The sequence below is a fragment of the Ornithorhynchus anatinus genome, chromosome 11 (genome assembly GCF_004115215.2).
Source record: "Ornithorhynchus anatinus isolate Pmale09 chromosome 11, mOrnAna1.pri.v4, whole genome shotgun sequence".
NCBI lineage: Eukaryota > Metazoa > Chordata > Mammalia > Monotremata > Ornithorhynchidae > Ornithorhynchus > Ornithorhynchus anatinus.
The window spans coordinates 50,413,119-50,430,178 of NC_041738.1; the positions used below are offsets into that span (position 1 = coordinate 50,413,119).

At 48.2% G+C, this 17,060-nt stretch overlaps 1 protein-coding gene across 3 annotated transcripts in view; it reads right to left on the minus strand.

Moving 5' to 3' along the window:
* Nucleotides 1-7,704, minus strand: part of GAN (gigaxonin) — a 113,763-nt gene extending 106,059 nt beyond the window's left edge. For all 3 annotated transcript variants that reach the window (XR_003762814.2, XR_005660509.1, XM_029074851.2), the window contains exon 1: nucleotides 7,393-7,704. Coding sequence is in view for 1 of the 3 variants with exons in the window: in XM_029074851.2 (XP_028930684.1) it covers nucleotides 7,393-7,559 (167 nt within the window). In the remaining 2 variants the exon portion in view is untranslated. The remainder of the gene's footprint in view (nucleotides 1-7,392) is intronic.
* Nucleotides 7,705-17,060: the final 9,356 nt, after the last annotated feature.

A 17,060-nucleotide genomic window follows, 5' to 3' on the forward strand; every position in this document is an offset into this window, starting at 1 on the left:
TTAGTCCCAAAACAGCTATAATGATTTCCCTGACTATGTTCTTACTCTCTAGTATTTTCCCTATCTTCCTCCTGTAAACTGTAAACTCCTTGTAGGCAAGGAATGAGTCTACCAACTCTGTTGTACTGTTCTTGGTTCAGTATTCTGCATGCAATAAATACCACTGATTGTCTTCAAGTAATAGAACTTTTCAGCAGGGACCGTGAAACTTGGAAATCCAGAGCATTTACAATATGCTATCCTGAATAACCACTTTAAAAAAATATATTTATTAAGCACTTTCTTTGTGCCAGGCACTGTTCTAAGTGCTGGGGTAGGTACCAGCATGGCTCAGTGGAAAGAGCACAGGCTTGGGAGTCAGAGGTCACGGGTTCTAATGCTGGCTCCGCCGCTGGTCAGCTGTGTGACTTTGGGCAAGTCACTTGACTTCTCGGTGCCTCAGTGACCTCATCCTTAAAATGGGGATGAAGACTCTGAGCCCCACATGGGACCACTTAATCACCTTGTATCTACCCCAGCGCTTAGAACAGTGCTCGGAACATAGTAAGCGCTTAACAAATACCAACATTATTATTATTACCAGCTAATCAGGTTGGATACAGTCCATGTCGCACACGGGGCTCACAGTCTTAATCCCCATTTTACAAGTAACGGGCCTAGTGAAGTGACTTGTCCAAGGTTACCCAGCAGACAAGTGGCAGAGCTAGGATTGGAAATGAGGTCCTTCTGACTCCCAAGCCCGTGCTCTATCCTCTAGGCAGTGGTGCAGTGCTGCGGGCCAAGGGGAGGGGGACTTCAGGGGAACAGACCCAAGTGCTTAAATGACACAGAGGTGAGGACTTAGTTGGGGAAGACCTTTGGAGATGGGATCTTCACAGGGTATTTCGAGATGGGGAGAGAGGTGGTCTTTCACATATGAAGGGGTAAAGATTTCCAAGCCATAGAGAGGATGTGGGCAAGAGACTGGTGGCAAGAAAGAAGAGACTGAGGTTGGGGTTCAAAGAGCTAAGTGTGTAGGCCGGGTTGGAGTAGGAAAAGCCGATGGTGAGGAGTTTGTTTGATGCGGAGGTGGATGGACAACCACTGGAGGTTCCTGAGGCGTGGGGAGGCATGGGGACTGAATGATTCTTCAGTAAAACCATCTCCACAGCAGAGTGAAGTAAGGCCTGGAGAAGGGAGAGACGGGAGGCAGGGAATTCAGCAAGGAAGCTGACGCAATAGTCAAGTGGTTGGATCAGTGTGGCTGCAGGTACATGGAAAGGAAGGGGTGGATTCTAGAGATAGTGAGATGATAGAACTGACAAGATTTGGTGACAGACTGAATGGATTGGCTGGGGTGGGGCAGAAAGCAGGATGGTTCCTGCCAATGGCCTGGATAATTGCTAGTACTTGGTACTGAACTCATGATGTACCAGATGTTCTGAGCAGAAGAGCCTTTACTCAATACCTACCCATTAGGAGCTTCCATTTTAAGGGCTATATAACATGTAACATAGAAATAACAGTATTTTTTAAGAGCTTATTGGGCACAGAGCGCTATAGTAAGCACCGGGAAAGAATACACGGACGGGAATTAGACACACAGTCACTGTCCTTCAGGGGGAATCGTCATCTAAAGACACACATCCTACCTACAGCAAACACAAGTCTGTGATCTTCGGAAAGTCAGCGTGGCTCAGTGGAAAGAGCACGGGCTTGGGAGTCAGGTCATGAGTTCGAATACCGGCTCTGCCACTTGTCAGTTGGGTGACTGTGGGCAAGTCACAACTTCTCTGTGCCTCAGTTACCTCATCTGTAAAATGGGGATTAACTGGGAGCCTCACGTGGGACAACCTGATTACCTTGTATCTACCCCGGCGCTTAGAACAGTGCTCGGCACATAGTAAGCGCTTAACAAATACCAACATTATTATTATTATTATTATTATTACCTAACTTTCCTGTGCCTCATCTTCCTCATCTGCAAAATGGGGATTCAATACCTGTTCTTTCCACTTAGACTGTGAGCTCCTTGTGGGCCTGGGACTGTGTCCAACTCTTTAAAAAAGAAATGGAATTTGTTAAGAAGTTACTACAAACCAAGCACTGTTCTAAGCACTGGGGCAGGTATAAATGGATACAGTTCATGTCCCTCATGGGGCTCACAGTTTTAATCCCCATTTTACAGAAGAGGTAAATGAGGCACAGAGAAGTGAAGTGACTTGTCGTGGTCACACAGCAACACGTGGAGGAGCCGGGATTAGAACATAGACTCCTAAACCAGTGCTCTATCCACTAGGTAATGCTGCTTCCCTAATTATCTGATTAACTAGATTAATCTCATTATCTTGCATCTATCCCAGCATTTAGTTCAATGCTTGGCTGGGAGTAAGCACTTAAATATCATCCTTACCTCATCAACATACTAATCACTTGTTAGGATTAGTTTTCCCTCTGTTGCCTAATTTTTCCCCCCAATTTTCCCACATGGCAAACTTGATGTGGACAACATGAAGACCCCTCTAGACCGTAAGCAGGTTGTAGCCACGGAATGTGTCTGTTATATCGTATTGTACTCTACCAAGTGCTTAGTACAGGGTTCTGCACACAGTGAGTGCTCAATAGACACAATTGACTGACATGGGACAGAGGAGAATCCTCACCTATCTCACTTAGCCAAAGAGCTTTCCTATAGTATGGAGAGCTGAAAGACAAATCAGAGTCCAGAGAAATATTCTAATAGGAGTGTCCTGAGAAAGCACTTGCAGATAACGCCTCCTCTAAGCCAGTGATTTTTCTACCCCAAAGTGGGCTTGCACTCAGGGAGAGGGGTAAAATGGTTTAACTTTACCACCTCTTTCAGTTTGGCAGGGTGAGAGCTGCAGAATATTACAGTTACCCTAGAAATGGAAGCTTGGGTCCCTGTAGAGTGGGGGAAAATATTCTTAGGCTAATAGTCCTCAGAACTGACTCGGTCCTTTTTAAGAGTAGCTCTTAAGGACCACCTGGGTGAAAGGAGGTGCGAACATTCAGGGGGATCCCCAGATCCTGCTCCTAGTATCAGGTCACAGACTGGGAGCTCACTGTGGGCAGGAATGTGTCTGTTTGTTGTTATATTGTACTCTCCTAAGTGCTTAGCACAGTGCTTTGCACAAAGTAAGCGCTCAATAAGTACAACTGAATGAAGGATTGAATGAAAGGGATTTTTCCACAGGAAGCAATATGGCTGGTCAGGGATCAGGTCTACCTACTGTTACATTGCACTCCCCAGCACTCAGTCCAGTGCTTTGCACAGAGTAAGTGTTCCGTACAGAAAACTCATTGATGGCCAGGTGGAAAGAGCACTGGCCTGGGAATCAGAAGATTTGGATTCTAACCCTGGATCTGCCACTTGCCTGCTACGTGACCATGGGCAAGTCACTTCATTTTTGTGATTTAGTGACTTCACCTAGAAAACGTTAAAAAAAATAAATTTGTTAAATACCCATTCTCCCTCTTACTTACGCTGTGCGCCCCATGTGGGGCAGGGGCTGACTCCAACCTGATCAACTTATATCTGCCCCCGTACATGACTACTACCATAATTTTTGGGGGGGGGGGTTCCCTAAATGTAGGGTGATTGAAAATGCTTGCATTCTAGACTGATCCAGAATTTAAATCAGAGTTAACAGGTGTTCTAATATTGTCTGATTCAAAGGATCACCTTGCACTGTCTCCTTAGGGCACTATGAATGATGTTCAGACATGTACGGCGTTGCTTCTAAATACAGAATCTTAAGCCTGTGTTGTGTTATTAGCTGCACGACCTTTTAAGACAGTTTACAACAGTCGTGAACAGTCTGACTAAGCTGAAATTTCAAAGCAAAGCATTTCTTCAGAGCTCTTTAGACAACTGCATCTTTGGGCTCCTGGCTGGAATTCTAAACCAGAAGCACCAGCTCATTTGTTGTAGATTCCCAAAAAGACCTCAGTGTATTTACAAGACAGATGCAGTTGAGAAGTGCACAGATGCATTTCTGCAATAGCAAGATTTCACCCGTGGAAGTCTGACTCCACTTTGCCACTTTGGAGGGGTGGCGTCGTTAAAGAGGATGGATCGGAGAAGTGCCTCAAAGCACTTGGAGATTTTAGAAGTGTCAAAACCGCTCTAATGGTGCATTCGCATCAACTCACTCCTTGGTAGCAGGTTCTGCGGTCAGGGAGGTGCTTTAATTCCTTCAGCCCATCGAGAGGAAGTATTTACTGTTTGCCTCCATCCTACTGTTCCTCTCCCTTGAAACTCCCTCCCTGGACCACAGCTAGCTACCTGTTAGGAAGATCCCACTTCATCCCACTCCCTTCTGCCTCACTCTTGCACCCTTTATTCAAACGGGTCTGCTAATTCTGTTGTGCTGGACTCAATCAAGCACTTAAACAGTGCTCTGCGCATAGTAAGTGCTCAGTACCACTGACTGACTCAGCCCTCAGCCCCACAGCACTTAAGTACATATTCGTAATTCATTTATATTGTCTGTCTCTCCCTCTAGACTGCAAGCTCACTGTACAGAGGGAAAGTGTCTAAAACTCTATAGGACTCCACTACCATCCCGCCCCACTTAATACAGTTCTCTGCACACACAAAGTGATCAGGAAATACAACCGATTATTACTATGGCTGTGACTATTAGACTGAGCCTAAAACTGCTCGTCTAGCCACAGAACCCTACAGCTTTGATTTTAGTTTTTGCATGTATCCCTCTTCTCCTTATTGATTTTGTGTTCTTATTGGGTTTTCCTCTTGTGTCTGTCACCGCTCCCCTTTTATTCTTAATTCTGTTGTCCTCTCCCAAGCACCTAGTCCAGTGCTCTGCACACAGTAAGCACTCAAATGTGATTGACTGATTGATGCAGAAGGGAGGGGGCCTAGTGGAAATGAAGACTTAATCATGGAAGTCCCCTTGGAGATGGGATTTCAGGAAGGAGAGTGTGTCATATATGAAGGGGAAGAGAGTTCCAGGCCAGAGGGAGGACATGGGCAAAGGGGTTTGGTGGCAAAAGAGAGAATAGATAGGGCTTATGAACTTATTTACCCCCTCCTTACTCCTCAGGGAATATTTTCTCAGGGTTGTAAATATTTCGCTATGCTTGATTCCACCAAGAGAGACTATACGCTTCTTGTGGGCAGGAAAAATGTCACTTCATTATTCAGAACTTCCCAAGGGCACCTTACCAAGTGGGCAACTCAATAAATGCTGCTGTGACTATTACTAACGCACAGCGTTTTCTTCTCCAAATACCCATGGGTGACTTGAGTGGGCAGGTCATGTGTCTGCTAATTTCTCTTGTATTGCACTCTCCCAAGAACTTGGAAAGTTTTCTGCATACAGTAACTGCTAAAAAAATACCGCTGATTGATGAAGGAACACTCTGGATGACTGAAAAAATTTGAAACCGGTATTTCAGCACTCAGAACTGTCTGTCGGTAGCTGTCATAGGAGAAGCGGCCTGACCCAGGGGAAAAAGGACAGTCGCGGGAGTCAGAGGACCTGGATCCTAGTCCCTGCTCCACCTCCTGTCTGCTGTGTGATGTTGGGCAAGTCACTTAACTTCTCTGGACCTCAGTTCCCCCATCTGCAAAATGGGGGTGCAGATGGCAGTCCCACAGTCTAAACTGTGTGCCCAATGTGGGACCTGATTATCTTGCATCTACCCCAATGCTTAGTATAGCGCTTGGCACATAGGAAGAGCTTAATCCCACAACTATTATTATTGCCAAAACCAAATCTAGATGCCAAACCCAATAAACTGTTTTGATCTTCAAAACGACATCAAAGCAAGACTGCAAGTGGTTCCCAAACTCATAGTTACAAACACAAATGCTGGTTCCACACGGCAAATAAAACCGCATAATTTAAACGATAAAGAACTAATGACAAGGTTCCATTCACTAGAAAGGGACAACAGAATGACTCCATCTTTCCTGAATTGTCCCTAGAGTTGGTGTTATTATCCTTTGATCTCTATACTTACTAATTTCTCAGCTAATTCCTTCAATTAACTTCAGCTTTTAGCATCTTTTCATTGCAATAAACAGTAACAGCCTAGTGAAAGCACAAGGAAACTGATGCAAGAGTCCTCACTCCATCATAACCAGCGTCCGCTTGGGTAAACAGAGTTCTATCCACCTTTAATTAACCAATTCAGTTGGGCTGGTCTATCAGGTTAAGCTTTGTTTTCCAGAAGGGTTTTAAAATGTGCCTTTAGTCATTAGACTGCAAGGGCTCCTTCGGGGTGAAAAGAAACGTTAAGAAGGGTAGTAAACAAAAAATCTTTTGATTTAATCACGCATTACTTTCACGTGCTTCCATAACTCAGGCTTTCCACTGGGCCTAAAATGTCTGTGCAGCAGATTTCACAGGGAGAGAGAAGAGAAAGCAAGAGATTGTTTTTCATAGTAGCAGCAGCAGGAGCCACAGCCCTGCCCTTTTGGTCATTTACCATCCCGCCGGGGAATACGTCTGCCAACTGTTTTACTGTACTCTCCCAACCTCTTAGCACAGCGCTCTGCACACGGGAAGGGCTCAAGGAATACCACTTACTGAATGATCCCGTCATCTGCAGGCAAGGAGGGAGAGAAGGAAGAGGCAAAAGGAGGAAAGGCAAGGAAAGAGAAGAGGCAAAAGGAGGAAAGGCAAGGAAAGAGAAGAGGCAAAAGGAGGAAAGGCAAGGAAAGAGAAGAGGCAAAAGGAGGAAAGGCAAGGAAAGAGAAGAGGCAAAAGGAGGAAAGGCAAGGAAAGAGAAGAGGCAAAAGGAGGAAAGGCAAGGAAAGAGAAGAGGCAAAAGGAGGAAAGGCAAGGAAAGAGAAGAGGCAAAAGGAGGAAAGGCAAGGAAAGAGAAAAGGCAAAAGGAGGAAAGGCAAGGAAAGGAAGAGGCAAAAGGAGGAAAGGCAAGGAAAGGAAGAGGCAAAAGGAGGAAAGGCAAGGAAAGGAAGAGGCAAAGGAGGAAAGGAAGTGGCAAAAGGAGGAAAGGCAAGGAAGAGGCAAAGGAGGAAAGGCAAGGAAGAGGCAAAGGAGGAAAAGAACGTAAGAGGCGAAGGAGGAAAGGCAAGGAAAGGAAGAGGCAAAGGAGGAAAGGCGAAGAAAGAAAGTGAAAAAGAAGGGGAGGAAAGGAAAGGAAGAGGCAAAGGGGAAAAGGAAGAAAGAAAAGGCAAAGGTGGAAAGGGGAGAAAAGGAGAGGAAGAAAGGGAAGGCAGGGAAAGGATAAGGCGGAGAGGAATAGGAGGAGGAGCGGGGGGGGTGGGCAGTGAGGTCCGGGCAGAGGGTCCGCCCGCCCGGCCGGTGACTGCCCCCGGCCCCCCCCGCCCGGCCCTCCTTCCTTCCTTCCCTCCCTCCCTCCCTCCCTCCGTCCGTCCGTCCCTCCGTCCGTCCGCCCGACCTGATGTAGGGGCTGGCGGCGGCCAGGATGTTCTTCTGCACGGGGATCTCCTCACCGTCCAGCACCAGGTGCGCGTCGCAGAAGCGGGACTCCTCGCGGAAGGAGCTGAGGGCGCGGAGCAGCCGGGTGGCGTGCTGAGGGTCCGACACCGCGCTGCCCTCCGACATCCTGACGCCACAACGAACGACCGACCGCCCGACCGACCGACCCCGGGGACCCACCGCCGACGGGGAGGAGGACGGAGGAAGACGATGGAGGGCGGATGGCGCGCGGGCCGGGCCGCCTCGGGCCGTCCGGGCGACGCTGGCCGGGGGCTCCCTGGAGGCCGGAGCCCGGCGCGGCTCCTTTAACCGGCCGCGGCTCGCGCCGTCATCTCCACGCGACCGCCCCGCCCCCTCCCGGGCCCGCCCCCTCCCGGCCGCCTGCGCGAGGACGCCGCGCCCCGCCCCTCGCGCCCCGCCCCCCTGCGCGCGCGCCCCGCCCTCGCGCCCCGCCCCCTCCGCGTCGCGCGCCGCCCCTCGCGCCCCGCCCTCGCGCCCCTCCCCCCTCCGCCTCGCGCCCCGCCCTCGCGCCCCGCCCCCTGCGGGGCCCCAGCTGCCCATCACCTTGCCCCCCCGCCAGTAATGATAATAATTATGGAATTTATTAAGCGCAGACTCTGTGCCGAGCGCTGGGGGAGATCCAGGGTCATCAGGTTGTCCCCCGTGAGGCTCACCGTCTTCATCCCCATTGGACAGATGAGGGGACTGAGGCCCAGAGAAGTGAAGTGACGGGCCCACGGTCACACACAAGGGGCAGAGTGGGGATTCGAACCCATGACCTCTGACTCCCAAGCCCGGGCTCTTGCCATTGAGCCACACTCCTATGTCTCTTTCTCCTGCCCACCCCTTAGGCTCCGCTCCTCTGCCACCCACCTCCTCACCGTCCCCCCTTCACATCTATCCCGCCATCGACCCCTGGCCCACATCCTCCCGCTGTCCCGGAACGCCTTCCCTCCTCACCTCCGCCAAACTCACTCTCTTCCCCTCTTCAAAGCCCTATTGAGAGCTCACCTCCTCCAGGAGGCCTTCCCAGACTGAGCTCCCCCCCTTTTCCCTCTGCTCTTCCCCATCCCCCTTCACCTCCCCTCTGCTGAGCCCCCTTTCCCTCTGCTCTTTCCCCTTTCCTCTCCCCTCAGCACTGTGCTCCTTTGTATATATTATTTATTACCCTCTTTATTCTATTAATGAGGTATACATCCCCTTGATTCTATTTATCATGATAATGTTTCTGTTTCATTCTGTTTTGCTCTGCCATCTGTCTCCCCCGATTAGACCATGAGCCCGTCATTGGGCAGGGATGGTCTCTCTCTGTTGCCAAATTAATAATAATAATAATGTTGGTATTTATTAAGCACTTACTATGTGCAGAGCACTGTTCTAAGTGCTGGGATAGACAGGGTAATCAGGTTGTCCCACATGAGGCTCACAGTCTTAATCCCCATTTTACAGATGAGGTAACTGAGGCACAGAGAAGTGAAGTGACTTGCCCACAGTCACACAGCTGACAAGTGGCAGAGCCGGGATTCGAACTCATGACCTCTGACTCCCAAGCCCGGGCTCTTTCCACTGAGCCACGCTGCTTCTCTTGTCCAGTGCTCTGCACATAGTAAACGCTCAATAAATACTATTGAATGAATGAGTGAATGACCCCCAAAACCGCAGGAGCCCTCTCCACCCGGTGGCACCCCCATCTGCCTCCTCCTTTCCCCCTTCTCAGCTCCGCACGGCCCAACTAGGCCCGGGCCGCGCCGTTGGAAGATCTCCAGCCGGGCCGAGACATCACCAGCCTCCTCCCGGCCGGGTGGAAAGCTTTGAAAATGTCAACAGTCGTCAGAGAGAGCCGACCCCTAGGCTGGGGAAAGAAGTGGGAGGCTACCCGATCTTCACTCCACAGCGCTCACCTGCAGAGCAGTCATTTCCTCTAATGTCTGTCGCCCCATCTAGGCCGGAAACGCCCTGAAGACAGGGAACGTGTCTACCGACTCTGTCGTACGGTCCCAAGTACTTAGTAGTAATAATAATAATAATAATGTTGGTATTTATTAAGCGCTTAACAGAGCACTGGTCTAAGCGCTGGGATAGATACAGGGTAATCAGGTTGTCCCACGTGAGGCTCACAGTTAATCCCCATTTTACAGATGAGGTAACTGAGGCACAGAGAAGTGAAGTGACTTGCCCACAGTCACACAGCTGACAAGTTGCACAGCCGGGAGTCGAACCCATGACCTCTGACTCCGAAGCCCAGGCTCTTTCCACTGAGCTACGCTGCAGTAATAATAATAATGGTGACATTTGTATATATTCTTATTACCCTATTTCTTTTGTTAATGAGATGTACCCTGTAAGCCCGTCAATGGACAGGGACTGCCTCTGTTGCCGATTTGTCCATTCCAAGCACTTAGTACAGTGCTCTGCACATAGTAAGTGCTCAATAAATACTATTGAATGAATGAAGCCCCTTGATTCTATTTATTGCTATTGTTTTCGTCCATCTGTCTCCCCCGATTAGACTGTAAACACGTCAATGGGCAGGGATTGTCTCTATCTTTCCCGAATTGTACATCCCAAGTGCTTAGTACAGTGCTCTGCACAGAGTAAGTGCTCAATAAACAATAATAATAATAATAATGCTGGTATTTGTTAAGCACTTACTCTGTGCAGAGCACTGTTCTAAGCACTGAGGTAGATACACGGTAATCAAGTTGTCCCACGTGAGGCTCACAGTTAATCCCCATTTTACAGATGAGGGAACTTAGGCCCAGAGAAGTTAAGTGACTTGCCCACAGTCACACAGCTGGCAAGTGGCGGAGCCAGGATTCGAACCCATGACCTCTGACTCCCAAGCTCGGGCTCTTTCCACTGAGCCACGCTGACTCCCAAATACTATTGAATGAATGAATTTAAGTGCTTACTATGTGCCAAGCACTGCTTTAAGCGCTGGGGAGGATACAAGGTGATCAGATTGTCCCATGTGGGGCTCACAGTCTTCATCCCCATTTTCCAGATGAGGTCACTGAGGCCCAGAGAAGTGAAGTGACTTGCCCAGAGTCACACAGTTGACGAGTGGCTGAGCTGGGATTTGAACCCATGACCTCTGACTCCCAAGCCCGGGCTCTTTCCACTGAGCCACGGTGCAAGAAGGACCTGGGTTCTGATCCCGACCCCTCCACTTCTCTGCTGTGTGACCTTGGGCAAGTCACTTCATTCTCCAGACCTCAGTTACCTCATTGGTAAGCAGCGTGGCTCAGTGGCAAGAGCCCGGGCTTGGGAGTCAGAGGTCATGGGTTCTAATCCCAGCTCTGCCACTTGTCAGCTGTGTGACCGTGGCCAAGTCACTTAACTTCTCTGTGCCTCAGTTACCTCATCTGGAAAATGGGGATTAACCGTGAGCCCCACGTGGGACAACCTGATTACCTTGTATCTACCCCGGCACTTAGAACAGTGCTCTGCACATAGTAAGCGCTTAACAAATACCAATATTATTATTATTAAAGTGGGGATTAAGACTGTGAGCCCCGAGGGGAATGTGGACTGTGTCCGGAAGGATTACTTTGGAGCTATCCCAGAGTTTAGACCAGTGCTTGGCGTGTAGTAAACACTTCACAAATGCCTTAAAGAATAAATAAATACCATTTGACTGATTGAGGAGGAGGAGGAGGTATTTTCGGGAGCTGCCCTGCCTCAACTCTGAAAGCAACACTACTGAGGAAACCTCCCTAGCCCTTGAGCCGAGCCCGGGCAGAATTTGGGGGAGATTTTGCAAGGCAATCCTCAAGATGATTGAGTTGTCCCCAGGTGCACTCAACTGATCCTGCGTGGCTCAGTGGAAAGACCCTGGGCTTGGGAGTCAGAGGTCATGGGTTCGAATCCCAGCCCTGCCACTTGTCAGCTGTGTGACTGTGGGCAAGTCACTTCACTTCTCTGGGCCTCAGTTACCTCATCTGGAAAATGGGGATTAACTGTGAGCCTCACCCAATTACCCTGTATCTACTCCAGTTTTTAGAACAGTGCTCTGTACATAGTAAGCACTTAACAAATGCCAACGTTATTATTATTATTATTACTTCCTGGGAGCAAGGCCCACCCATGGGCAGTTGTCCCTGAGAGCCTCTTTAATCGATCGGCTCGTACCTTGCCTCGCTCCCCTGTCGCAAGGAAGCCTGCAATGGCCCAGAGAATGCAGGCCACCCTGAACCACGTCCACCTGGCCAGGGCACGCCTCCGTTCGGCTTTCCCCCCATTTGGAGAAGCAGGGAGGGACCCAGGAGATAATCAGTTTTTCCTGAACCCTTTTTTTAGGAGAAAAAAATATCGCAATGCTGTACTTACCAGGACAGCTCCTGAGATAGTGTTAAGGCTTTCAGTGTGCAACCAAATCCGAGCTGGCTTCTGAGCTTGTCCAGATGCACGCTCCATTCTATAAGAATTGGAACGTGTGAATCATCACTCTCCACTGGCAGCAGTGGTGGAATAGAGGGAAGAGGAGTTAGGCCCAGAGAGGTGGGAGCAGCAGAGAACAGGGAAAACAATAGTTCAACACAAACAATCAGTGGTGTATTTATTGAGCGATTACTGTGTGTAGAGCGCCGTACTAAGCGACTGGGAGAGTGCAATACAACAGAGTTGGTAAACACATTGCCAACCCACAAGCTTACGGTATAGAGGGGGAGCAAATCAACACACTTACATTTAACCTGAAAGCGGGGTCACAATGTACAGAGGGAAGAAGGTGGAAAGGAAATGGGTAAATCGGAAATCTTTCCCCTCATTGACGGTTCTTCTACCATAAAGTCTGCTTGTTTGCAAATATTCGAAGGAGTGGCGGTTGGGGTCCCCATTCCTAGAAGGCTATTCTAGCTACTGGGCAGCTCTGTCTTAAGTACTTTAATACTCACCCCACACTACTCCCTAATGCCCCCAGCACTTATGTTCACATCTTTATTCTCTGCCATTTCCCCTATCTGTAATTGATTTTAGGGTCTGTCTTCCCCACTAGACTTTAAACTCCTTGAGGGCAAGGATCGTGTCTACCAACACTGCTATATTGCACCCTCCCAAGCTCTTAGTACCGTGCTCAGCACCCTGCAAGTGTTCAATACATACCACTGATTGATTAATCAATGCCTTTGGACAAGAACCTACCTGGCTGAAAAAGGCTCCTTTCCAGGAGGTCCATAGTCTTTAAGGTGTCCCTTGGCTAAGGACGCTCCCTGATTTGCAACTCAGCTCATAACAGGTCCCCTCATTTCGCCCGCACTTCTTTGGATCAGTACTAGTGGGGTAAGGTAAGGAAATAGGTGGGGAGCTCACATCCCAAACCTCCTCTTCTTAGGAGGCAGCTGTTTGGGGAGGGAAGGTAACGAAGTGAAGGGGGCATCGGGGAGGCTCCAAGATGTAACTGGCTCCTCCCACTACCACTGCCTCGCTCTTCCAACCCAAACGACTTCTAATTCAGCCTTTACAGATTCTAAATTGAAAGAGGATGGACCCCCAAGACCAAGCTCCAAGCCAACACCACCTCATGACCAGTGATGAGGCCCGCAAAATCAGCAGAGTGGTCATCAGACTGCAGAGTCCTTTGGAGGACAGGAAGGGTCCCAAGTCCCCCTGTGACCTTAAAGGACCTGCTTTGCTGAAAGTTTTGCCTCTCCCTGAAAGGCTGAACTCTCACAACTGGAGAACAAGCACTTTTGTCATGAGGAGCACCTCTCTGAAAAGGAGAATTGGGAGGATAGGGCAATTATGGAATACAATCATGGTAATGTTATGTTAGGGAAGCAACATAGTCTAATAGAGCATTGGCCTGGGAGTCAGAGGACCTGGATTCTAATCCCAGCTCTGCCACTTGCCTGTTGAGGGACTTTGGGTAAGTCATTTAACTTCTCTGTGCCTCAGGTTCCTCATCTGTAAAATGGGGATTTAACACCTTTTCTCTATTTCTCCCCACTAGTAATAATAATAGTGATACTTCTTAGGCACTTACTCTATGCCAGGTAACGTACCTAGCACTGGGCTACCTAATTAGATCCCACTTGGGACTGACAATCAAAGTAAGAGGGAGGACAGGTTTTCAATTCCCCATTTTGCAGATGAGGGAACTGAGGAACAGAGTAGTTAACTGACTTACCCAATGTCACACAGCAGACAAATGTCAGAGCTGGGATTAGAATTCAGTTCCTCTGATTCCCAGGCTCGTGCTCCATCCACTAGGCCCCTTTCTCTTACTTAGACTGAGAGCCCTACATAGGATAGCTTCTGTGTCTGACCTGATTAATTTATATCTACCCCAGCCCTAAGTACAGGTCTGGGCAATTAGTAAGTGCCTAATGAACACCATAATTATTTATTTATTATCATAATTAGCATTTAATTGATCATGCAGAAACCTGGTGATTTACAGTAAATCTTGGCTAATTCAGCCTGGTGGCGGACATCAAATGCAAATTAAAGATGAATTATAGAAGTTTTTACAGCTTTAATGCAGTACCGTATGTCTGAATGGGTCAGGGTGTCCGTTTGTTTTATCACGTTCTTTAATGTTCTAAATGTGTGGCTTGGTAGCTGGTTTAGCTTGGGTCTGTGACTCTGCTCTGTGTTCCCTTCTTCCTTTGAGTCCTCGCTGCCTCTGTATATTTTCTTGCAGCCCAAAGGATTCAAAGATGGCCGTGGGCTCTGTAAACTCCAGTGAAGATCAATGGCTTTCTGTTTTCTATCAAAACCTGCCTTCCCTTGATGGAAGTAGAAAGGAATTCCAGATTAGCGGAATTGAAATTAATGAGGGTTTTGAATTGAGATGCTTGCATTTTGGGAAAAGAGGAGCTGCAGGGCAGCTTCTTCCCAAAAGCATAAAGCATCCGCTTGGTCCGAGAGAGAAGCCGAGGATTGGCTCCTGAAATGGTGAGACCAATTGAGAGAACATGCCTAACTTTCCTGCCACCCAGACTCTTTCCAAGTCGCTGGGAAAATATACATCCTGAGAGAGAGCTTCAGGGAGAGGAGTAGCCAAGGGGAGGCGAGAGCTAGAGTAGCCTTCGTAGGGGAGAGAGAATGAGAGGGGACCAGGGGAAGGAGAGAGAGAGTGGAGGAGTCGGGCCTGGATGGGCACAGTGAGAGTGTGCATGTCCCGAGTGGCACCAGCAAACAGAGAGAGGAGGCAATGAATGAAATTGGGGCGAGGGGGGCGGTTAAAGGGAGTTGAGGAGGAGAAAATGGAGGAGAGGAGGGCCTTGAGAGAGAATGAATAAAGAGGATAAGAACATTCAGGCAATGAAAAGACCAGAAAATGCGAGGGACGCGGGGAGGACCAATAAAGGAAAGAAAAGAGGTGTAAAGGGTGTAGAGGAAGAGGAGGAGATGGCAGGGTGAAAGAGAAAGGAACAAGGGGAAAAAAAATAGACATGGAGAGCAATGAAAAAACATTAGATTAGTCCATCCAGGTCAAAGGCTGGTATCTTTTTAATAGTAGTGTAGATTTTTTTGTGCCTATATCCATACAAGCTGTGCAATTTCAATCCCCACTGTCTCTTATGTTTTAAGAACTCTGCTGGCGTTGCTGCTCTCCACAAATAACTGAATGATTGCTCTTTCCATGTAGAATGATTTTTCTTGTCTGTGGGGGCGGAGGGTGTGGGGGAAACGGGGGTCTGTCATCACTTTGAGACTCGGTGTCTGTACGTCAGAGGCAGCCCGATACCTCTGATCAGAACGGGCCACCCTTCGCTAGATCGGTCGGCCTTTTGCTTCCCAGCATTCCGAAGCCACGCCACATCGTTTGAAGTTGTGAAATGATGTATAACCTGTTCTAGGTACATAATAGTGTCAAGCCAGTTTCACTATTTAACTCTTTTAAAAGTACCACTTAACGCTTAAGATCTATGGGTTTATAGGTCATGGGGAAATCGAGGGATGTGTTCATGATGAAAATAGTCGAGAAGTGTCAGTTCACCTTTTTTTTAAAGAATACGCTCTGTTGCTTTGAATAAGGGACTCGTCAAAAAGAGAAATATCGCTTTAGAAATGGTGACATCCTACAGGTCAAACCGGGGGACCCAAAAGATTTCATACAGACCTGAGTCTTTCTGGCTTCACATCAAAGCCTTCTTGAAAAGTTTCACTTTGTAAATCTGGTTCATACTACAATAATAATAACAATGATGAAGATAATGATGCAATTTATGAGATCTTCCCTTTCAAAAAAAGGAAAACACTGCATAAAGGTTTTGAGTCAGACGTACTACATATCAAACTGATGTCACATAGCATTTTCACCTTGTGAATGCAAGCAATCAAATTTCCAATGAAGTCATGAGGAGCTGGGGGAAGGTGTTGTGCTTAGCAAGTGGGAAGACTGAAGTTCTTTATCCAGCAGGCAGGTTACAGCACATTATTTTTGCAACTGAAGCTTCCCCCACATGGCCCCACCAATGAGCCTCAACCCTTCTGAGAAGCAGCAGCTCTCTCCATGGCCCATTTTGTTTCTTGTCCTGTCCGCTGAGATCGTCAGCAAGGAGGGGGTTGGTTTATGCTGGGTGGTTACGATATAAGGAAATGACAGAAACCACCAACGCAATTACATGAAGCTGTGAGAGGGCTATCTGATTTGAGTGGTACTGACCAGACAATGCCTCTTCAAGGGCACAATTACCCAGAAAATTCAAAGGAAAGTTCCTTCTGCTTGAATTTCTTCAATACCTGGAAAACTGTTTAATAAATACGATTAGTCCTAGCTAATGAACTGAAGTAATTGGTTTCCTTTCCAACTCTCAATAGTGTTTAAGGAAGCAACGTGGCATAGTGGAGAGAGGGCAGGCTTGGGAGTCAGAAGGTCACGGGTTCTAATCCTAGCTCTGCCACTTGTCTGCTGTTTGACCTTGGTCAAGTCACTTCACTTCTCTGTGCCTCAGTTACCACATCCGTAAAATGGGGATTTAGATGGGGAAGCAGCGTGGCTTAGTGGAAAGAACCTGGGCTTCGGAGTCAGAGGTCATGAGTTCAACTCCCGGCTCTGCCACTTGTCAGCTGTGTGACTGTGGGCAAGTCACTTAACTTCTCTGGGCCTCAGTTACCTCATCTGTAAAATGGGGATTAACTGTGAGCCTCACGTGGGACAACCTGATTACCCTGTATCTAACCCAGCGCTTAGAACAGTGCTCTGCACATAGTAAGCGCTTAACAAATACCAGCATTATTATTATTGTGAGCCCCACATGGGACTGTGTTCAACCTGATTTGTTTGCATCCACCCCAGGGCTTAGTACAGAGCCTGGCACATAGTAAGCACTTAACAAATACCATAATTGTGATTACTATTATTTACTAAGCATCTACTGGGTGCAGAATACTATAATAGATACAATAAAATTTAAAGAGATGGTCTCCGCCCTGGAGAATGTTTCAGTTTAATGGGAAAGCCGGACATACATGGTACGAGAAGCGGCATGGTGTAGCGGATAGAGCACGGGTCTGAGATTCAGAAGGTCACGGGTTCTAAACCCCGACCTGCCACTTGTCTGCTGTAGGATGTTGGGCAAGTCACTTCACTTCTCTGGGCCTCAGGTACCTCATCTATAAAATGGGGATTGAAACTGTGAGCCCCACATGGAAGAGGGACAGTGTCCAACCAATTTG